At 35.1% G+C, this 24064-nt stretch overlaps 1 protein-coding gene across 1 annotated transcript in view; it reads right to left on the reverse strand.

The window, feature by feature from the left end:
* Positions 1-18778: 18778 nt before the first annotated feature.
* The window catches only part of LOC126373782 (protein bowel), a 29788-nt gene continuing 24502 nt past the window's right edge, over positions 18779-24064 (reverse strand). Inside the window, exon 3 of the mRNA XM_050020068.1 lies at positions 18779-21444. Coding sequence (XP_049876025.1) covers positions 20157-21444 — 1288 coding nt within the window. The 3' untranslated portion in view covers positions 18779-20156. The remainder of the gene's footprint in view (positions 21445-24064) is intronic.

Below are 24064 nucleotides of genomic sequence, written 5' to 3' on the forward strand. Positions count from 1 at the left end.
CGTTTGTAATTTTGAATTCAAAAGTCAAAATCAATGTCAAAAAAAAAGCTCTTTGGAATCAATATCTATTTATAAAAGTTTTATTATGACTCTACATACCTTCATATCTTTTGGGAAATACCTATAGGTAGGTAAGTTTTTGTGTGGATATCTATTTAAAGATATCATAAGTTAGTAATAAATACCTAACCTACACAAAAAAAGCCAAGAAAAAAAAACACCTAAAAATCTTTTTTAAATTTAAAATCAGGTACAATACAAACTAATATTTAAATAAACATTATACCTACTACATGAATATTACAAGTACCTAAGCTTGTTCACATCAACAAAATTTCACTTCATTTATAATTTACATAAATTCCGAAACACCACCGGCCATCGAAATCGCGCATCACAAAATCACAACATAATTATCTCGCGCTAGCCAATCAGGTATCGGGTGAATCCATCAATTATTGTCATCCATGATTAATACTCGCACCAAATTACCTCAGTGTCGCTCGTTCTGAGGCTACTTAATCAGGTTCATTACAGAGGTCGGTGTAGCTGACGAGGAGATATTATCTTTCAAGTGTGACAGGATACGCTGCATTAGGTTCGATGGTTTGTAGATGTTCTAAATATGCATAGGAGTCATAGCAGCAAATCCTAAAAGAAATGGCAGCGTGACGAACATGACGCTTATCGGAAAAAAGAGCCTGAGTACGCAAAAGGTTGCCAAAAATGAAAAAAAGGAGCTTTTTGTCGAAAAGTAGGGATCTTAAAGCGCGTCGATCATGATCAAGAATACCTCCAAATAGCATATAAGTATGAAACAAAATGACAAAATGAAATGGAATAGAAAGAAAATGCAACAAATCAATGACGATGGAATATATTGCAGGCAGTGATCTGCTAACATGGTGACCGACTATCAAGAGTCGACTAGTGTCTATACTTAAATACCGATTCTATCATCCAATGCTTACATACCTCCGAAACGCATGTTTCGGGAATATAGGTTTACTTACGATGTTTTTCTTTAACGTTGAACACGTGTTAATAAATTAACATCCAAACTTGTATTTGTGTTTTCAAATAAATTATTTAATTTCGATAAATAAAAATTGGTTTAGTTTCACCACCTGGGTAACACATTGATGATGTGTGGGTACTTAGTTCATCTTGGATGGATGTACCTCCGACTATCCCATTTGAGATATAGTCGTGAGCTTAAGTTATGTTTGTTTGTTCAATTTTCTGTTATCCATAACTAGTTATAATATAACATTAATAAATAAACGTTGTTGTGTGTTGTTTTTTAACGTACTACAACTTCGTCCTATCCAGTTACTACACGTCACTGTCGGCAAACGGATCAATCTGTTTACATTACGCTGTAGGCTTTATTGCCAAATCGATAGGCGGCTAATTTTGGCTGGCAGTGTAGTCGCAATAGCCGGGGGACTGAATTACTGTTTAGATAGCGTTAGTTAGGTAGTGTTTTAGCGCGATTACTTTTTTTCCAGATGCATTTTTTTATTACAGATAAAAGTTGTCGTCGCCTTAAAATGAAAACCAAATAAGAACTTTTTTTGAAATACCGGAAATCAGAAATCAGAATACTCGTAATTTATGCAACGTAATTATCATGGATAAACTTGTTGAAGGTAAATGTAACATTTTTGAATTTATTATATTAAGTCATTTCTCAAGATGTTATGGCTGAGGAGAAGAAATGACAAGAAACTGCAACAGCAACACATCTTTTAAATCAATGAGGCATATACATTACAAGTTATTTAGTAACTAGAGGAACACATTTAATACGAAGTCCAAATAGGTACCTTCAGGCCTGTTGTCTTAAATTTTGTAGGTACTGGGAGAGCCTTTAGCGCTCCCCAAGTGGTTGATGCAATTTGTGACAAATCTGCAATAAGTCTAAAATACGTAAAACAATAAGTAATCAAAAAATAGGTACGATTTTTCCATAAGGAGAGGGAGTATAATTATTATGAGATCTTTGAGGCATCATCCTAGCTGGCTCAATTTTCGTAATTTTGAAAATGATGTCAGGTGAGAGAGTGTCGATGCCATGGCGCCGTGCTTCGTGCTCAATATTTTCTATACAGCTTCCACCTTTTTATAGTTAATGTTTGATAAAAACAAGAAATGGAGCAAGTAAACACAATAAAAGGACTCCACATCTTTGATTCGTAAGTTCGGATCGGTACATCACAGTACCTATCTCTCAAAATCCACAGCCCTTTCACAATAGGTAGTTAGGGGATGAGGTACCTATCACCCTCATCCCCTATCTCGGGGTGAGGCGGGGCGGCGGCGCGGCGGGAGGCGGTCTGCCCTGTAATCTGGCAAAGATGGCCGCCCGAGCAGATATTTTGATGGATTGACGCACCGCCAGCGCGCAGCGGCGGGGCGTTTGACGACGATAATTTTGTTTTTTTTTATAATCAAAAAGAAAATATTTTTACTTATTCTTTTAATTAAAACACCCCTGACACCAGGTTTGATGACATTGGCAATCCACCACACAATCCACACGATAGAAGAATTATAAAACACACAAATATATAATTCAGATTATCTGCTTTTTTGGAAAATAAATCTTCTTCTTCTATCGTGTGGGTTGTAGTGGAGTACCAACCTCATCAACTTTGGTGTCATTATTGAGCCGCCATAGGCCCCTGACATGACTCATGTAACGACTACTTACTTACATCAGTAAGTAGTAACCAGGACCAACGGCTTAACGAGCCTTCCGAAGCACGGAAAATAAATAATGTGTATTTTGAGAATTATTCCACAGTTTATTTAAATAATTTAACTTTGGAATATTACACAATTAATAATTGAAATATTTAAGTACTATTATATTTTATAACTATAGTTATTATGTACAAATGAGGTCTTCTCTCCTGCTTAGTGGACAAGATATCTATTAAATAAAGGTAAAAAGTTGAAATAAGTAAGTGAATATTTTGTCTAATGCCAAAAGTATAAGTAGGTAGTTAATGGTACCTACTTAATAGTTCCATACCTTTAGAAAAAAAAATAGGGTCAGTAAGCTAAGTACCTATTTCATAATTAATAACACTTTTAACATAAAATTTCCTTACTTTTTACGTTACTTACGTTAGAAATTAATATAAAAAGAAACAAATTCATTTTAATAATACCATTTTATTTGGCCTGATATTTTGTCTGCCATATTTGTATTGTCTCCGGCCCATTTTACTGATTGCCTGAAATTACATATCTTCTTATAACTTAATGAAGGTATACGACTATGTTTCATTGGCCGATGTAAGTCTGTAATCTTTTACAATTTCGTATAATATCATGTCTGGATAAAATATGGATAAAATGTAAGTGAATTAGTACCAAGAACGTCCCTAAAATCAAGTTTTAAAATTTTCTTTCCATCTTTTTGCACGATTAGAAACTTACTTCGAACTTAGGTCTTCCGGTTTGGTAATATACGTTTTTAGCGATGTTCGTCATTTTAGTACTTATGTAGGTTTCATTATAACAAGACTACCTACCGATCTTCTTATTTTGTAAGATCGATGAACGACCTCGTCAACTGTGGGTCAGAGTTACTAATGAGCCGCTAAAGGCCCATTCGACTACATACTTACTTAAGTAAATAGTAACCGGGATCGACTGCTTAAATCCTTAAGTGTTAGGAACCTCCGAAATATTTTCGAGTAATTTACATTCTTCAAAGAGATTATGTTAGATATTCCAGTCTGTCATAACTTAAGTTAAACGGAAGAAAATTTGGTAATGGCGCTGGGATAGGGTTTCAAAAACGCTCAAATATGCGCCCTCCATACTTGCCGGGCGCTGGTGCTCAACCTTTTTAATGTTTCTTAATAAATAAACGGCCAAAACAATCTTAGGAAATTATGTTTATGGAATGTTTGATAAGGTTCGTTCCATGTTTTGTGAACTTACCATGCATAACCATGCATTCGTCTCTATAACCATAGAAACGAAAAAAAAGTTTTTGAATGTTCAATGTAGGTATTGCAATCCCGACTCGAGATCCCGGGATGGGAAATATCGAACTCGCGAGATCCCGAAATTTTCGGGATCACGTCTAGTTCATAAACATATTATGTAAAGTTAGGATGGCTGAAAACGAATAAAACTGCTTGTTTGTGATAGTGAGATTAATTAAAACAAAATATTTTGTGAAAGGAAAAAAAAACATTTAGTCTTCAATATTATTAACTGAATAATTAAGTTTTCTTTCAAAATAAGCATAATCAAAATAAAAAGTATAACTCAAGGAGATTAGAAAGTAGTTACGGGTGATTTCGAAAGTAGCCACATAAAAAACAAAGCTGCCTACGTAAAAAGTCTATTGCTGCCCATTCCCGTCAATCTCGAACGGGATCTCGTCATATTATGCTTCAGGATTGATCCCGAAAAATATGACGAGATCTCGCAAGATCGGAAACCCGCGGGATCGGCATTGCATTCTTTAGTTCTATGCCACGTTTAATCATAATATCATCCCAGAGAAGACGTAGAAACCGACTAAGGGAATGCGCAATGTCGAATTTAATGCACCTATACTAAATACAAATAAGATAGAACTTGTCGTTAGGTATGTACAGTCATAAGCAATATAATGTACCCACTTTAGGACTCTGTCGCACTAACATATTTGACATTTAGTAAGACTTACAGTTCAATTTGTTAAAAAAGTCAATGTGACATGGTACCAAAGTGTATACATATTAATGCTCGTGACCGTAACTGCCTCTCTGTTACTGTGACAAGCAGTTCACCATTGGACCTTCTTGACAGTAATTTTAGAGCGAAAATAACAAAACAGGTTATTAATTACTTATGAAAGTACTTAAACTAAACTTTAAATATTATGGCTAAGCATAAATAAAATTTCCGGCCGTGACACTTTGAGATCCCCTGCCGAACCTCACAATACATTGACCGTCCGGCCGTTCTGTGACAAAAAAATAATAACTCGCTCCGCGGCAGTGACTTACCGACCGACAGTTTTTTTAGGCTGCTCGTGCACGATAAAGTATTTTTTGTGGCAGTAGCCTGGCCTAGAGCAAGGGTTGGCTAGTTGGCTGCTTGTCGATGTTGTTGGTTTAAAATGGGTTTAAGATAGCGAAGATCCGCGCTGGATGTGTACTGGCGACATAGAACGACAAGACAAGAGCGTACGGAAAATTCCACTTCATATTAACTCAGAATTATGGTCGGAATCATACCCCTCAGTATTCATTACGATGTCACTAACACCCTGTATTAGGTATATAAAAAGTATAAATTATTTATTAAATAAAAATACATAAACAAGTACATTCCATCCAACTACAATTGTAACAACACACATATTATTAAAAACAAAATATAAAAAAGGATAAAAAGCTATAAATAAAAAACGAAAAAAAAAAATTTAATGAAATGAAATATTAGGTATATTAATTTAATGTGTGTATATTTTAATGTTGTAAATGTATACAGGGTGTTAGTGACATCGTAACGAAAACTTTGAGGGATGATTCAGGCCATGATTCTGAGTTGATATCAAGTGGAATTTTCCGTCGCAAAAGTATGGAACGGAAAATAATATAAAAAAGGTCTAAAATTTTCATGACTTCTCCGACAGGAAATTCCACTTGATATCGTCTCAGAATCATGGCCTGAATCATCCCCTTCAGTATTCGTTACAGTGTCACATACACCCATACCTACTTGTATGGCTACTGTATGTACTTGTATGGGGTGTAAGTGACATCGTAACGAATACTGAGAGGGATGATTCAGCTGATTATTCTGAGTTAATATCAAGTGGAATTTTCCATCGCAAAAGTATAGAATTGAAAATAATTTAAAAAAACTAAAAAAATAACAAGAATTTTGCGACGGAAAATTCCACTTGATATTAACTCAGAATCATGGTCTGAATCATCCCTCTGAGTATTCGTTACGATGTCACTAACACCCTGTATGTGTGTCGTAGATTTTACCTAAATAAACTTTTTTTATTATTATTATTAAGTACTACTACGTAATGGAACGGTAACTCTACGCCCTTAACTAGTATTGCACGCCCAACTCACCCCCCTGGATCTTACTTTATTGTTAAATGGCTAAGGAGTAAGGGGAGCGAGCAGACTATTTGTCTTGCTCGCACTTAAAAAATAGGTTTTGTGTTGTGTCCGGGGTGTGGTAAGAGTGCGAAGTTGAGCGAGTTCTTTTCTAAAAGACTGCGAGACAAAATAAATAAATAATGACAGGGCGCTAATGATTTTTGGCTCTAATATAATTACATTAACTACCTGTATCTATCTGTATAACTATCTGTATAACTATCTGTACAATGTGTGTGTGGCGGAAGGCAAGAGGGAAACCACTGCCCTATTTTTTCCCTAAAAGTAGCATGGAGAATACTACACCGACAAGAGCGTGACTCTTAATTTAGTGATGATGACCTATAGGTACATAATATAATGTGTCTTTTAACGCCAATTCTTTTACATGGTTTAATTCCTTAGGATACTTATGCATAAATTAGGAGAATAAATCATATCTACTTACTTAACTATTTAGTACGTAGGTATGGTACAGACTAAGCAGATTTCGTATGGTGCTACATTTAGCTGTAACTATCGACTGTCGATATTCCTCCATAACAAAACTCGATACACTATTTCCGACTTTTCTTTTTATTTTACTACGGCATTGTTTGTAGACAAAGACAGATGATACTTGCGATAGTAGGGTTAGAAAGAGACAAACACTGTACCAGGATTGTCGTCTGTTTTCGATTTTATATATTTGAATACTTACTATAAGGACTTTTCTTCTTGTCGTAAGTACTTAGAATAAGAACACTTTGAACCTGCAAACATTCGAAAGGTGAGTATTTTTAATATTATTTTAATGTTGTATTAGTTCTATTCACTATGTTCTATGACATAAGACACGATACGAAGATGAAACTGGAAGTAACTTTGCTTTTAATTTGTATAATAATAATATTATATAATTTGTATTATGATTTTGTAATTATGGATTTGTGAATTTAGAATTAGGAATAATAAATATTTGAATTTGAATAAATTTTATTATTATAAAATTTAATTATTATAAAATTTATACTACCATAATATTACCATAAGTCTATTAAAGATACTAATAACAGAACTACTGATGGTGGGTTCGCTTGCCCCAATAAGCGGGTGTGAGTTAATTACATACTGTACCTACTATTCTTTCAAAACCATTTTATGTACTAAATATATTCTAACGAAATACTCTTTCTTATAACCATAATTTACAAAATAATGAACCAACAAATAACTAGGCCCATTAATATTATCTATCTCCTATTTAATTCTAAACCGCTTGATAGTAAAGCCTAGGTTAGGAAAATAGCTTATTTTAATTCATTATAGTAGTCCCTACATGCACTGGGCGTTAGGGTGACCATGTTTAAGATTTATACTGGACTAGATTTATACGTGACGTAATATTGTGTGTATTACTTAAAGAAAAAAACTGGTATTTTGTCCCTTAAATCTTTTGAGTTGACATTTTCATATCAGAATATTCTTTGCAATATTATTTAATATTCTTTGTAACGAACAAACTGTTTTTTTTTTATTTAGATAAACTACACACTCACCTTGCATTATGTTATAATATAACAATCCTCGTTTTTATTCCGAAAATCGTGTACTATAATACTTTTCAATTTGTCCGCATAACACTTTAACAGAGCAGTGGAGCTGCGGGATAGAGTATGCTATGCACCATGTGATAGCCCAGATCGGAGAACGCATAACTTTCATCGGTCGATCACGGGTTCGAATCCCGACTTGGGCTCTAAACTAAAAATTCATGCTTGGATCATTAATAATTGGTATCACGGGGTTTCTAGGATTTATGCCCGATTGATGGCAATAGGCTCGCCCCTTATTGCCTTCATGGGTCTTAAACATAGCTGGCGACGAGTGGGTGTCTATACTATACACCTATACCTACCTCATCAGAGTCATAGGCGTGATGCTGATATGTTAAGTAAGATTTATTGTTTAAAAAAGTTATCCTTAATCATCGTACACGGGAGGTCCACTCAATGACAGTCATATACATTAAATACATAATTGTATACATTAGCATACACATGACATAACTGTCTTTAATGTAACATAATCTAATCGGGGAGTGAAAAGTCAATCAATCAATCAATAACACTTTATTGCACAACGACATATACACAGGACATAAACATACGAATAAAAATAAGCACAATAGGCCCAAGAGTTATATATTACAGTATAGTAAAATGTGCATTTTGTCCCGTTTACCACATGGCCGATGGTCACTATAGGCAAGCTGCAGCGCAGGCGGTCTGCACCATAAAGGAACCAAACTGGTTTCCAGCCAGAACCCGGCGGTGTAACTTGTCTGCAGCCATACTATACACACCACGAATATATTGGCTATTGTTTGAGTATTACTTATTGGTTAATGGCCTCCGTGGTCCAGTGGTTGAGCGTTGTGCTCGCGATCCGGAGGCCCCGGGTTCGAATCCCGGTGGGGACAAATCACAAAAATCACTTTGTGATCCTTAGTTTGCTTAGGACATTACAGGCTGATCACCTCATTGTCCAAAAGTAAGATGATCCGTGCTTCGGAAGGCACGTTAAGTCGTTGGTCCCGGTTACTACTTACTGATGTAAGTACGTAGTCGTTATATGAGTCATGTCAGGGGCCTATAGCGGCTCAATAATAACCCTGACACCAGGGTTGATGCGGTTGGTAATCCTCCTCACAACCCACACGATAGAAGAAGAAGACTTATTGGTTGAATATTTCCTGTAGAATAGAGTAATATAACAAAATACAGCATCATCCAGGTGTAGATAGAGGTGTATAAGTACACTCACTCCTTGCAGCTATGTGTAAGTACTAATAGGAGGTGAGAATATTGCCAATAAGAAAAAAAGAATAAGAGTCACTTACCTTGTTTACGCATCACAAACTATACTTAGGTACTTACCTAATAATACCCTTACCTTATAATTCAATTCGGCTTCTAGTTGAGCTTATTTTTGAACAAGAGATTTAATGTGCAATGTTTTTTAAATGTGATTTTTTTGAGTCAGAATGCTCGTGTAGTTATACGTATTACCTACACATACATGTGTAAGTGTTTGTGTTTTGTTTTGTGTTTTGCATTTTGTCACTAAGTTCTTACTGAAATAAATTATTTTTAGAACACAAAAATTAAATTAAAAAATAGTTGCAAAGTTCTATAATCTACCTACGCAGAATCGATAAAAATGCTTTCGGGGAATTACTCGTATATTTTCGGCTGCGTAAACTTAATGGGATTGAAATAGATAACAACATTATAAAAGGAAGACAGTTTGTTTACAATCTATGACAATCTTATCTTTATATCAGAATCTAATCTGAATCTGATGAGGATTTCGCAATAAAATAATAAAACAGTATAATAGGTTACCTTTATGCCGTAATTCCTGAAAAATAAACTAATCAGACTAATAAATATTTTATCTGTTTATTTCACACTAAAACTGCGCCACATTCGTCATATTTCGTTATTTTATTACTTTATTACAACATCAAATATGCCGATTTGTAAATATTTTTTTAACATGACCACTAGCCAATTCAATTTAAGATTACTATATGGATTATTGAATGCATTCTCTAGAAGTCATAAAACTTTATTAAAACTTAAAGTTATAAATGCAATTAATGCTATATTGTTAGAAAAATGTATTACAATTTATAGTATTTAATTAAAAGTATACCTTTTTTCTAATAAAATGAGAAAATTTCTATTAGACCGGGCACCTGTGAAGTTTCGGCCGTTTTCAATAATCTATCTATGGTTTTCGCTTGGGTACCGGCCTCTGTGGTCCAGTGGTTGAGCATTGGACTCACGATCCGGAGGCCCCGGGTTCGAATCCCGGTGGGGACATATCACAAAAATCACTTTGTGATCCCTAGTTTGGTTAGGACATTACAGGCTGATCACCTGATTGTCCGAAAGTAAGATGATCCGTGCTTCGGAAGGCACGTTAAGCCGTTGGTCCCGGTCACTATTTACTGATGTAAGTACGTAGTCGTTACATGAGCCATGTCAGGGGCCTTTGGCGGCTCAATAATAACCCGGACATTAGGGTTGATGGGGTTGGTATTCCACCTCACAATCCACACGATAAGAAGAAGAAGCTTAGGTACCAAAGTTACTTATTGACAATTATTGATTGTTGGTTAAGTTACTTCAGTAACCAAAAACCATGGATAGTAAAATTATTAAAAACGACCGTTAGTAATATAAGTAACCTAAATATACGAAAATTTAAAGGACTTTTAATCCATTCTTCTTTTGATGACGATGATGACGACACGGTTATACGGCTCACCGACTATCAAGTTGGTCTAACATAAAGCTCGGTGAGGCATCTTGGGATGGATGTACCTCTGCCTACTCCAATTGGGATATAGTCGTGTATATGTACAGGGTGTTAGTGACATCGTAACGAAAATTTTGAGGGATGATTCAGACCATAATTTTGAGTTGATATCAAGTGGTATTTCCGTCACAAAATTACGGAACTGAAAATACTGAAAAAGACTACTTTTCATAAATTTTCAAACAGGAAATTCCACTTGATATCAACTCAGAATCGTGGTCTAAATCATCCCCCTCAGTATTTGTATAGAAAAAAAATATGAGTATAATTTGTGTAAGTAATTGGAATTTGATCATTTCATCAAACCTCAATCAAACCTCATTGGTTTTTAAAAGATGTGTTGCTGTTGCAGTTTCTTGTCATTTCTTCTCCTCAGCCATAACACCTTGCGAAATGACGTAAATTCAAAATGTTACATTGACCTTCAACAAGTTTATCCATGATAATTACGTTGAATAAATGATTCTGATTTCTGATTTCTGATTTGTATAAATAATTTAAAAACCAAAAAGAAACATGAATTTTGCGACGGAAAATTCCACATAACATTAACTCAGATGTATGGTCTGAATCATCCCCCTCAGTATTCGTTACGATGTCACTAACACCTTGTATGTATGTCTTCACTTGAACGGAGGTGTCTCTCCAGTAATTGAATTGACTTGTAGACGTTGCACAATAACGCTTTATACTGTCTACGCAAGCGTGTTTTCCACCACTTCGAGCAAGCGTGAAGAAAACCATAAGGTTTACAATATATTCAACATATTTGATAAATATTACGCATTCCTATTGGTAACGGATGGATAAGATATATTAAAAAAGTAATTTCATTGCGTTGCATTTTAGAACGATAGTTAATGATAGGTACAAAACTTATTATCAAATGATTAGGACGACAAATAGTTCCCCAAGTAATACATTACAAAATTTGATTAAAGATAAAGCGGCACTTTAAATGTCAATATCATATTGTCGCAATTTTCGATTCCAATTTTAAAATTCGCAGCAGCCTTTCACGAGTTATATCGGATCGCAGCGGACTGCTAAAACATGGGGTATGAAAAGTGAGAGAGTCCGTATTAATCGTTTTTGGGTTTAATATTTGCTTTAATTTCGATTCTCAGGGCGTTCAGGTATTTTTTTTATTAAAGCTAATTGGTTTTCGTTGACGTAATAAGCAACCTTTTTATTAAAATAAGAATCTACATTTTATTTCAGAATACAATATTATCTTAAAGTTTTCATTATACATCGTACTATAGATATAGTAAGCAAGACCGTAATTCCTATTGGAAAAGGCTGAAAATCACCTGAAAAAAGATAGTAAGATGAAGGCTCACTGCTTTCAAAATTAAGCAGCTTTTTCTAATGCAATAAAAATAAACATTTTATTTTAAAGATTTAAAATATTAAAACTCCACCAAACCCGCAGTGGAGCAGCGAGGTGGAATATGCTCCATACAACATCCGGTTTATTGAAGGTGACGCCAGTGCCCCCAGCGGGACGTATATAGGCTGTTTGTGATGATATGATATGAATATCATATCACACACACATACATACACATAATAATATCATAGACATACACACATACATATACATACATACACATATGATACATATAAATATCTTTCAGCTTACTCCAATAAGGCCGATTCAGATCACTCGACCGAACCCGAACTCGCCCGAAACAGCCCGAGTGTTCGCGTGTCACTCGGCAGTAACCGTATGTTTGAATAAAAGGGTCTCTTGGACCGTTTTAATTAGCCCGCGTGCACCAGGGTTGCAGGGATTATGCACTGTTGACATTACACTCGTTCGAATTTACATTAAGCGATTTAATATAAATTCCATAATTCAATTTGGCAAGAACTAAAAAGTTGAGCTTATTTTTGAGCAGGTATTTTTATGTGCAAGGGTTTGTTGCTTTCTGCACAAAAAGATTTTTTAAATATGTTTTTTTTAGTCAGAATGCTCATGTAGTTAAATTAATTAATTAATAACCGGAAAGTTCGTCACGTTTTAAATAAGTTTGATTAGAAATTCTCCCTTAATTCAACTATTAATTATAACAAGCTTCATAAGACAAAATTATATCTGTTAAGTTAATGTGTGTCAAAGGATGTAGAACTTAATTCAAATAATGGGACAGTTTCTGGACACTAAAATCTCTGCACATTCTAAGTCTAAAATTAAAAAGGTTTTTCATTGACTAGATACTTAGGTATGTGTTTTTTTTTTTGTTGCAGGCGTATTTTTATCTTCAGAAATAATACATTTATGGTAACCCTAGGGCCCGCAAAAGCGGTCCACAAACGCTTGCGATTCACCGACCAGCGCCGTTCAGCTAATGCGTACCTACCTACCTACTATAAACTGCTCTTGTATAAGCTGTGGACTTGATACAAGAAAGTTTCAGTCCAAGCTATAAGCACCAGATCTCATTGACTTATTACTATGCTTTGAATGACACAATCGACCGCACGGTTACCTACCATGTCGCATTGATTGAGAAGAGTTAATTTCATGAACTATGCTTTCCCTGTTAAGCGTGTCTTCCGAACGCATTAGGAACGGTAAGGAATGGAATGATCTGCCGTAGACTGTTTCCTTCTCACTATAATCTTGGAGCCTTCAACTCTAGTTGAAGGTTCTCGCTCATTCTCTCACCCACTCACTCGCTCACTCACTCACAGTCACTCACCCACTCACTCACTCTAGTGAATAGTCATTTTACTTGACGACCACGTCACCTCCTCATCCCATCATGGTATATACGCTTACCATCAAGTGATATTGTAGACAAAATCAAGACTATTTTATAATAAAAGAAAATTATATGTATAAGTATGTTTACAATTGGACCACCGAGGCCGTTACGTAATGAAAATACTATTAATAGATAGAACGTATCCTATTTTTGAGGATAAAAATTCTTACTGCCACAGTTAGCGCAGTCAACCTCACTTCACCACAGTTGTCTGGTTTAGCCCTCCTGGACAATGTAGTCTAGATCCCGCGATAGGAAGCAGCGAGCGATAGAATTTGCTATTGTGAGCCAACTCTGAGAAATCAACTGTCTACTGCAAATATTTTGAGGACCTTACTCTGGTATTAAGTTGAAATTGGGTTTACGAGGTTACCTAATGTTCCTAGAAGCTTGGTATATGAGGACGATACATGACTAGCGAGGTGGAATGACGTAACTGTAGTACAGTGACTGCAGTAAAATATGTTTGTTTTTGATAATAATAAATCGTTCTTGTTGGATCAAACAGCTTAACAATTATGGGTACAGTTTTGAAGTAAGAAAACCAACAGATATGAAACACTGTTGCTTCTTACAATAGGTAAAACCTGTGCTTAATCTACTCGCATTTACAGACTTATTAAGGCATTTTTAAGGCAAATATTTGTGTGTGTTATGGTAAATTACCCATCATCATCTCTCTAGCGTCATCCCCTTTTTCGCAGGTGAAGTACAAGTCTAATCTTAAAAACCACGGGATGTAAAGTTGCATTTTACAAATATTGTTTGAACTCTTTAATCTACGTAGTATGAAACTACTTAATAAGGTAGTTTCCGTCTAGTCAAATCAGTTATTTTTTAGTAAACGTCAAGACACGAAATTACAATGGAATTTGTGTGAAAAAGCAACCTGTGACGTCATAGAAAAACCTGACAAAATTACATTTTTCTTTAGGTACTTATTAAAATTAATAAATTTGTTACATAGAAAAAAGAATACGGTTTTCATCAGGTCTGTCTTTATTTAGTATTCAGAATTTCATAATTTATATTTGACCTAGGAAACTACCCAATTATGCAGCTATGTTTAAGTTCCAGGTACAGCGAACCTATCGCCATTAATAGGGCACAAGTCCTGGAAACAAATAAAGATAGAACTTAAGGATGGTAAGGGGCAATCAGAAAGACATCTCCGGCCAAGTAGTTAATGCCATCTGCGGCAAAACTACAATAAGTAACATCAAAAAAAGAAAAATCTAAAAGACATCAGTACATGGCGTACATGCATAATAATCTAAGATTAAGAAATTTCTTCTAGGGGCTGCGCAAGGTCTAGGGTTAGATTGCCGTGTGTAAACTCATGACCGACTTGTGGTTACAGCTTATTTCTTAGGATAAGCCGTAAACTTTTACGACTACAGATAGCATATGCACATGATTGGGATTTGATTACACCTCATAGTTTATTGTAATTGTACTGGAAACGCCGGCAATTTTATTATTGAGGCGTTTTCTTTTTGTAATTAAAGTCAAACTTTTTTGAAATACTCTGCCTATTTTATTAGATTGGCCGAGATAACATGTAGGTACCTACGTAGTATACAGTAATGCTAGAGAATATACACCCCTAGAAACATCACTATGTACTTATGTTCAGCGACTATTTGAAGTTTAAGAGATGTGATACCTTTTTTACCTCACTTCTAAAATCATTATTTTGTCGCTACTCATTGGGTAAGATTTTTACCGAGTTTAAGAATTATTGTATTATATTGTATTGTAATAATTATTATAACAATATAGTTTATAAGTAAGCAGATACACCTCTTTCAACGCGCCAGGAAGCAGGTGAATGGAGATGGAGGTGAATGATCCATACCCTATGCAGTCAAGGAGAAGAGCCATGTCAGGGGCCTTTCACTCAACTAAAACTTCATATGACAGGCCCCATAACTCCCCAGAAGCCGCCAGATATATACCCTTAATAAGCATATTCAAATTCAAATATCTTTATTTAGTACGCAACGTAGTTACACTCCGAGTATGAATCGTCATTTTTTACATAACCAACGTCTCATCCGCCTAAAACTATTGCAGTTTCACACAACCTATAGGTACAGCCGGTATACACACACCACACCTGGTTTGACATACTGGCGAGCAGGAGAATGAAACGCCATCAAACAGACAACAATCCACCAGTCGGAGACTTCTCCTGCAGAGTGTGCGGTAGACTTTGCCGCTCTAGGATTTAAGTTAGTGATTATTTAGAAGATATGAATGCATGGGATTAACTGTCTGAGAACTGATATAAGGCAGCTAAATTACTCAATTGTATACCAAAATTTTGTTTTTTTTTTTTTTAAAGAACGTCCAGGGCCCTGTGCCGAGGTTTTTCTTGCAGCTTCTTTCCCCGGCTATATAGGTTGTGAGAAGCTGCAGTAGTTTTAGGCGGATGAGACGTTTGTTATGTAAAATTGACGATTCAAAGTGTAACTATGTTACCTACTGAATAAAGATATTTTTGAATATTGAATTTTGATTGGCTTGCACAGCCATCAAGGAAAGTGCATTTCTTCGAGGCAATGACGTCATAAATCGTCTGAAACTGACGTATAAGGCCAATGATTAACGTTCTTTCTTTATTATATACCTATTTTTCTTTCCGATCGGTCTATTGTCTTTTAAAAAATAAAGTGGAAATTACTACACCTCTTCATACACATTAGGTGAATCATTGAAATAAAAACTGCGTATGTATTCATCGCGAGTAAGTCGGCAGTTGAAAAGTATAGGACTTGTGACACACTGTTAGAAAAAACTGCTAACAATTTGTTTAACATATAATTAAAAATTTGTTTCTTTTTTCTATAGAAGTCGTCTTATGCGGGAATAATAATGTTGGAAATAATCCTTTTTAACATTATAATAACTTAGAAAACGGATTCAAATTCTTGGCTAAAAATTCTTTGGTGCCAGCGAAAAACTCCATCTACCATAAAAAAAAATCAATCGACACAACGTAATCGCGCGCGTATTTTTAAACAAAAAAACGTTATAAAAAATGAGGAGGATAAAATCTAATAATCTCATCTAAAACAAATTGACAGTGAACAATGCTGCTTCCCAGAATATCCAGGGGTCAGAGAAAACAACATACTGAAGAAATCGTGTAAGTATCTATCTTTACATAATTATTACATGTAATGGGCTGTCAACCTGTCTCTGCGTATGTTAGAAAGCTAAATAAAATAAATATCAAAAGTAGATTCAAATTGTCTTCTCACGTTTGGTTTGAGTTGTATCTGATATATTAATTCTCATCCAAAAACATTTTTAAATTTTTGTTCCACAGAAAAAAATTTGAATTTGGAACTGCCTCTAAACGTAATTTATTTTTTATTCCTTATAAATTCTCCATCACAATTCTTATTTAATATTTTTCTTCAATCACTTTCTTTTTTACTTCTTTGCGTGTTCCATTTTCAAATATAAGACGATTTTATTCGCATTTTTGAAATGTCAATGTGTATTAAAGCTAAAGTTTACGTTATCACTAAGTTTTCTGATCACGTCCTGAGCAGTGGTTTAGATTGCCTTACGGGTTTCCCAGACGACAACGTTTCTTTGTAAATTTCAAGACACTCATAGTTAGTAAGGATTCAGTGCACGTGGTAGATGTATGATTACAAAGAAATGTTTGTTGGGTTTGGTTTCGTCATAAAATTTCGCATATGGGTGTATCATTTACATTTAGGATAGTCATATTATTACTCCTAACAATCTTAACGTACCTGAAGCAGTTTTATTGTATCTTTGTGTTTTCTTGTACCATTTTTTATTAATCTGTATAGCTATTTTCTCATCTTCTTCTATCGTGTGGGTTGTGAGGTAGATTACCAACCCCATCAACCCTGATGTCAGGGTTACTATTCACCCGCCATAGGCCCCTGACATTACTCTTGTAACGACTACGTACTTACATCAGTAAGTAGTAACCGGGACCAAAGGCTTAACGTGCCTTCCGAGGCACGGATCATCTTTTTCTTCTTATTTTCTCATATACCGCGAGATAACGCGGGTTTTCTTATTTAAAAGAAAAAAAAAAAACAAATGAAGAAAACGTAAGCAATCTTGTGTAATCGATGTTAAAAATGAATGATAAATACATTAAATTAACTTATTCCTTTCTTTTTCAAAGATTAAATAAGTGGGTAAGTATTTAATTGATCAAGTAATCTTTTTTTTTTTTTTTTGACGTGACTTATTGTAGATTTCCCGTAGATAGCATTAACTACTTAGCCGGAAATTAAGTAATCTATTTGACCCACAACTTAGGTAAGTAGCTTCTAACAAGAGAGCAACTACTCTTCCAACTCATGTCGCCTGTAAAAGATCCATCAGACTACCTATATCGCGTGCGGCAAGGCGCGTGAATTCTCGCTTCTCAATTTCAAGCCACTAATAAGATTCCAGCCAATCCATTCAGACGATGATCGGATGCTAAAAACAATTATTCACAGTCTTCAAAAACGCGAGCACTAAATTTTTGATTGCCACTGCGCTAATGCTTTCACTTCGATGCCGGATTAAAATATCGACTGACTTCGGTCGTAAAAAAAATCTTAAAACTTTTTTTGAAGGTTTTGCATAAACTTAAACTCCCAAGTAGCCGTCGGAAAGGATCAGAGGTTCGGAGGAGTCGTAAAGGAGTGGTCGTAAAACACACCATTCTGTAAAGGCGCTTTTGTTTTAACAGAATGGTGTCAAGGTTCGGAAGAGCAAGGGTAAGCGAAGTACTTAAATGAAAAGTGGAATTGACGTTCACTGATGTACTGGAAAAGTCAAGATTCCTAGCTAATAAATAAACCTATTGACGATATATACCATAACACCATAGTTGAGTATTTACGATTGCTTAAAAAGATAATTATTGTTTCTGAGATTTGACGGAATGCAAAAGGGAAACCACTGCCCTATTTTTCCCTAAAAGTAGCATGGAGAATGCTACACCGACAACAGCGTGGCTCTTAAATTAGTGATGTGAGAAAGATACTCTGATAACCGTGTGGTCTCATAAAGCTTTAAATTAATGAACTTGTTGGGTGATAAGCTAAGGAAATGTATTTTTTTTGTGTAGACAATCAGTATTATGTATGTTACTGATAAAATATTATCAGACGAGACACATTGAGCTGACCTGGCTCTTTGGCTTGTCATCTTTACGTAGGCAGGGTTTTCTCTGCCAACGTATTTGCACATTTAGTTTTAGTTTGCACAAATTTTGTTTTGGCAACTAACTAGTTCTGGATTGATAATTGGTACAACTACAAAGTGACGCGTTGAAGTGACTTAGTCCTAAATCCAAAATTTACAATCGCTTTTGATAATGTTATTTTGATATACTTACGAATCTATTTTAAAACGGCCATCACAGCGTACGGCACTTTAGTTCATGTTAAGCTTCCTGTGTTTTGAATAGAGCGGATTTTAAATGAAAAAGAAACAAACATATTTTTTCTCATTATTTATTTTAATAAAAAATACGAATGTTTATTATAATACATTAAGCAGTAATACAAAAAATATCTGAGCAACAATTATAACTAAACATTGTGTTTTCTAGTAATCTCTGCTATTTCAAGGATCATATCAATTTTAGTAACAGTTTATATTATTTTAACATTTCGAAGGTGTGTCCGAACTTGTTGGTAAAAAATAAGTTATGAATTTTGAAGTGAGAACAGACCTGATTCTTGGTAAGTTTATATATGTACTTAACGACTTTATTATCGAAAACTGGAAACCAGCGATGGGCTGCATATTCATGACATCAATGATTGAAAGAATCGATTTTACTCAAGTTTAGTTACATTCTGTGTATTAGATTTATTAACACCTCCACCACTGTTGTTCTCCAGTTCGCTGCCTTAGTTCTGCTTACCACAGTAGGAATTACGCGCGTAAGTACACGTACTTACCTACTTATGTAATGACGACGATAATATCAATAAAGATTATTATGAAATAAATGGCTTAGCTAATGCGGCTCTACGCACATTATTAAATTAATTCAGCTTCGAAAATATACATAGTTACAATATTCAAGGCGTGAATTGCAATCGTATAATCAACAAAAATACTTAATTTACTTAATTATATGTTCAATACATAAGAACTTAAATGATAAATACCAGATCTACGTTACTTAAACTACTGAAGTAAAAATGAGTGACACCAAAATAAAATTATCGCACTGTGTATATTTTCCTAGCCGATTACAATAGCTTTTAATAACGAAATTCTTTTCCATAGATACAAGTAATTATGGTCAAAAATATAAACTGATACTAAGTACTAAAATAATTTTTAATATTTACAAGATGTTGGCTTTAAATTAAATCATGATTCATATCGTCCTAGAATAAAGTTCTTACTTAAAACGTCACTATTATGAAATACATAATAACTAAATAATAAATAACATTTCTTAATGCATAAACTTATGAACCAGTCACATTTTAATTTACTTAATGTGGAATATAAAATTAAACTGCATACAAACTGTTCCTTTCTAAATAATACTATTACATCCAACAATAACATAGCGAATAAAAATAAAAATATTGCCTAAAATTTTGATAAACTAATTTTTTAAAATTTGGAGGTAAACAAAACACTGCACAAACAAACCTTATGAGATCTTTACGAAAACCAAATCCACATTGCAATACGTACAAATGCAAACATACCTCTAGCAACTTTAAAAATGTATCCAAACTTGCACTAATAATACTTTGCGAAAGTAACACTAACCTTAAATACATTTACATGCATTAATTGTAGCCTATACAGTAAATCTATCTAAAACGCACCGTTAGAACTAAACTTATCATACTTAACGTCTCATTATGTCTTCTATACTGAAGCCTTTCTTAGGGCCACTTGATTGGCTCCCTCCTGGTTTAGGGTTTGCATTCGGTTGAATGCCAACAATATTCTTTATCCCATTAGCAATAGAACTCGAAGTGGCTTCTTCACTTTCTTTTACGTTACTCTGAGGACTGTCCTTGCAATTTGTCACACAAGTCGAAGTACTCGGAGCAGTATCCTTAGGAGGGGCATGTTTCACGATCAAGTCCTGAGCACAAGTCTGTTGCGGACCTAATACAGAGTGAGACAAAGGCCCATAAGGAATCTGAGGATGAGGTGGAGGCATTGGCAATCCAAACTTATGATACGAAGGCATCCCCATTATCGCTGGAGTTATTCCAACCACAACATCTCCATTACCAAGTGTTTGTCGCGGCATAGATAAATTCGTAGGTTCTGGTGATCGACTTCTGTATATGGCAGCACATGATCGCACGTTATCTCCAATATCTGGCGGATGACTCCTCTTTCTAAATGGACTTATGTACATACCAGATGGCCCGGGATCTATAGGTGGACTACTCATCTGATTCATTTTCGATGGATCAGGTTGAGGAATTTGATGCAAATCTCTGCGAATCTGAAGTTGTGGATGTCTTATAGGTTGCTCTGGTAATTCAGTATAACGCATTTCCTTTTCAATAATTTCATCAGATGTGTACCGCCGCTTTTCATACGGGTCTGATGGCAAACGATGCTTATCTGTATGTTGTGGACGCATCGTGTACGGGCTGGCTCTGTTAGTAGCCTCATTGTGGTGGCAATGAGTGCGTTCCACTGCAGAAGGTGAAGACCGTCTTGGTCTTTCTTCGCTTTGCTCTCGTCCAATACTTTCAATAGATGACGATCTCGCACGTCTTACAGGAGAGTGCTCAGGAGAAGAGAGCTCTGGATCTTCGTCGTCGTATCCCGGCTCGATAGGCGAACCTGGTCTTCCGATGTCCTCTTCGCCTACGTCTAATACATCTCCAGGAGGGACGTCTCCTACAGCGTGGGTTAAAGCATGACGCCGCAAATCGCAATTTCTTCGGAACACTTTTCCACATGAGTTGCACTCGTAGGGTTTGTGGTCCGTGTGAGTAAGCAGATGAGTCTTGAGGTTTGACCGCTGATTGAAGCTCCGGCTGCAGACTGGGCATTTGTGTGGGGACTCCTCCATATGAAGAATCTTGTGAACTGCCAGAGTTCGCGATTGGCAGAATCCTTTCCCACATTCCGTGCATTTGAACGGTTTCTCCTTGGAGTGTATGTACCTGTAACAAGAAAAGTGAAATTGAATTCCTGAGTTATTTTTAGTCTGATGTTGGAGATAGAATGAATAATACCTTATTACTTTATGAACGTTCGATGAAAACGATTTAAATTCGCACCATAAAATATCGCGGTTTAATTAAATGCCTGGGGAGGGGCGGGGTGAAATCGAACACAAGTTCTGCAGATCTTTAAATGAAACGTGCCTTATTTATGAATCTTCGTTGCAACACGTAGATAGAAACGCAGCAGGGTATAATTGAGTTTAACAAGTGGCCATTTAGCAATTATCTTTACAATAGTGTCTGCTAACGAAGAGTTGGTCGCCAATCAATTAAATAACTTATTGACTTTATTCGCAAAAAGTTAGCTGGACGAGGAGACGCACATTTAAGTGTCAGTAAAAATCTAAATATTGGCAAAATTTTAGCGTTATGGCCACTATCCTGCGTCGCCGCACCTTGAACGTGATCCGAGTAACTTGAGCCTTCAGTCTCAAGGCAAGACCGACGACGCATGCGCGAGACTCGACAGTTAACCAGTCAACTTAGACCTTTGCAAATTCTTTTCGCTCCCCTTCTTATCGCGCCATTACCGTATTGAAGACGAGATGAAGAGGCCAACTTAAATTGGTTCCGTTCCACAAGAGTTCCAGTTCAGCCGAATCGAATTACGTTAAAAGCATTTTGTGGCCAATCGCTGCGATTAATAATTACTATTAACATCGACTGTATTGAGTTTCTAGAGAACAGCTTGAGTACCTACACGAGTAATATCGTGAAAGGAGACATCCAAGTACTTTAAGCGTGATTGAAATTCTATAGCAATGATGCAAGTTTTTGTTTTTAGATAACTCTTTAATACCGGACTGGGCCGTTTCTTTTCATGCCTTAACACATTTTGAGGTGGTAGTAAGGTCATTGACATGAAAATGAATTTGTACGTATTTAATTTGCAATAAACGATTAGCCGGTAAACTTTGCAACTACATGCCAATCGGTTCTACTAACTTAAACTGACGGGTACTTTAACTACAAGAAAAAAGTCTGTAATAACTCTGTTTATCGCTAAGCACTCATTTAACTATATACTAGATCATTAGCGTTTGTAGCTATTATTTTTTTACTTCATCAACATGAGTACCTATTATTCGACGATATTGAACTTTTTTTGAAGGAAACGAACCAAGTCGAAGGTAGTTTGCAAATTAATAAAGGAAGTATGCAAGAGTTGTGCCATCGTTATAGTGATCGTGAGGATGATAATAACCTGTTCTAATGTGTTTTAAACATTTCATATGGAAATTTTATGCGTTATACGCGATATTGCGCTAAAGATGAAACTACATCATCATCTAATTGCCTTTTTCACTGTACCTAATATCAATTATTTACTTTTGGTTATGAAGTTGTTTCTATAATTATTTTTTCGAAAGGTATGTGTTTTCGAAGGGTCTACTTTATCATGGAGTTTTCTAGAAGTTTGTTTACTATCGTAGAAACATGTTTAGCATTTTTATGAACACGAACGTATAGAGCGGTTTGTAATCCTCGTAAGTTCAAGTGAAACAAGTCAACAGATTGAGCAAATATTGTAAGTCCTAGAGAAGTCCAAGAAATGTGAACTAGTACTATACAGTATTTCTTCGAAACCAGAAGTCGTTTTCCTTAAACTAATTCATTTAATTCATAAAAACTAAGCTCATTTAACGCTGCTTGCTAATCCTGCTATCATGTAAGTATCTTACCTGAAATTATATATTTATTTTGGAAATACAGGATTGAGATTTTTAAATTGAATAATCCCAGCAATGCGGGACCAACAACTAATGATGATGACTCCAGACATTCCTGTGCTTGTCATGCAAAGAATGCTCAGCATAAATATATATCATTACCCTACGAATAAACACAAAAAGTTGTAATCAACGTGGGTCCCCTCATATTTTTCAAAGAATTTTGTACTGGTGCCTGTAAGGAATTTTTATAATTACTTATTATTATTATGATAAAATGAATTACTATTTCTACCTTAGTATACATTAAAATAATCCTCCTAAAGGCTTGTACCAGAGCTTTTGTGGTTATTTCAAAATGGATTTTTTTAATCAGTGTCAACGTTACATTGTATCAAATACTACGTTTTTATTGCCCACGGAAGACTAAGATTCATTTTGGCTTTTATATTTTTTATGCATGTTAAGGTTAAAAGTTCATATCAAGATCGTACACGATATAATATTAAAGATATTATATATAATTATTGGATTGCAATACCATATTTGCCTGTCTCGTCTTTTCAAATATTGACTCTAGGTGATTTCCGCAAATTAGCGGACGGCCTTATGTTTGTTTTCACGGATGATTTATGCATAATTGATAAAAACTGCTGACATCATAGTTCACGCAAACAATTGCATTGAAATTAAGAGAATGATTAAAGATGCAAATGAAAGGTAATAAGGAAGAAATATTAAGTACTTATAAACAATTTCCGCACATCTCAAAAGTATGACTGCATAATTCAAGAAGTAAAAAAATAAGATTCGTGCAGTACGAAGATTTTAAATACAACGTAAGTAGTATAGACCAGTATATTGTAAAAATAGTTAACAATACTAAA

This window comes from Pectinophora gossypiella, chromosome 16, assembly GCF_024362695.1.
Source record: "Pectinophora gossypiella chromosome 16, ilPecGoss1.1, whole genome shotgun sequence".
Classification (NCBI taxonomy): Eukaryota; Metazoa; Arthropoda; class Insecta; order Lepidoptera; family Gelechiidae; genus Pectinophora; species Pectinophora gossypiella.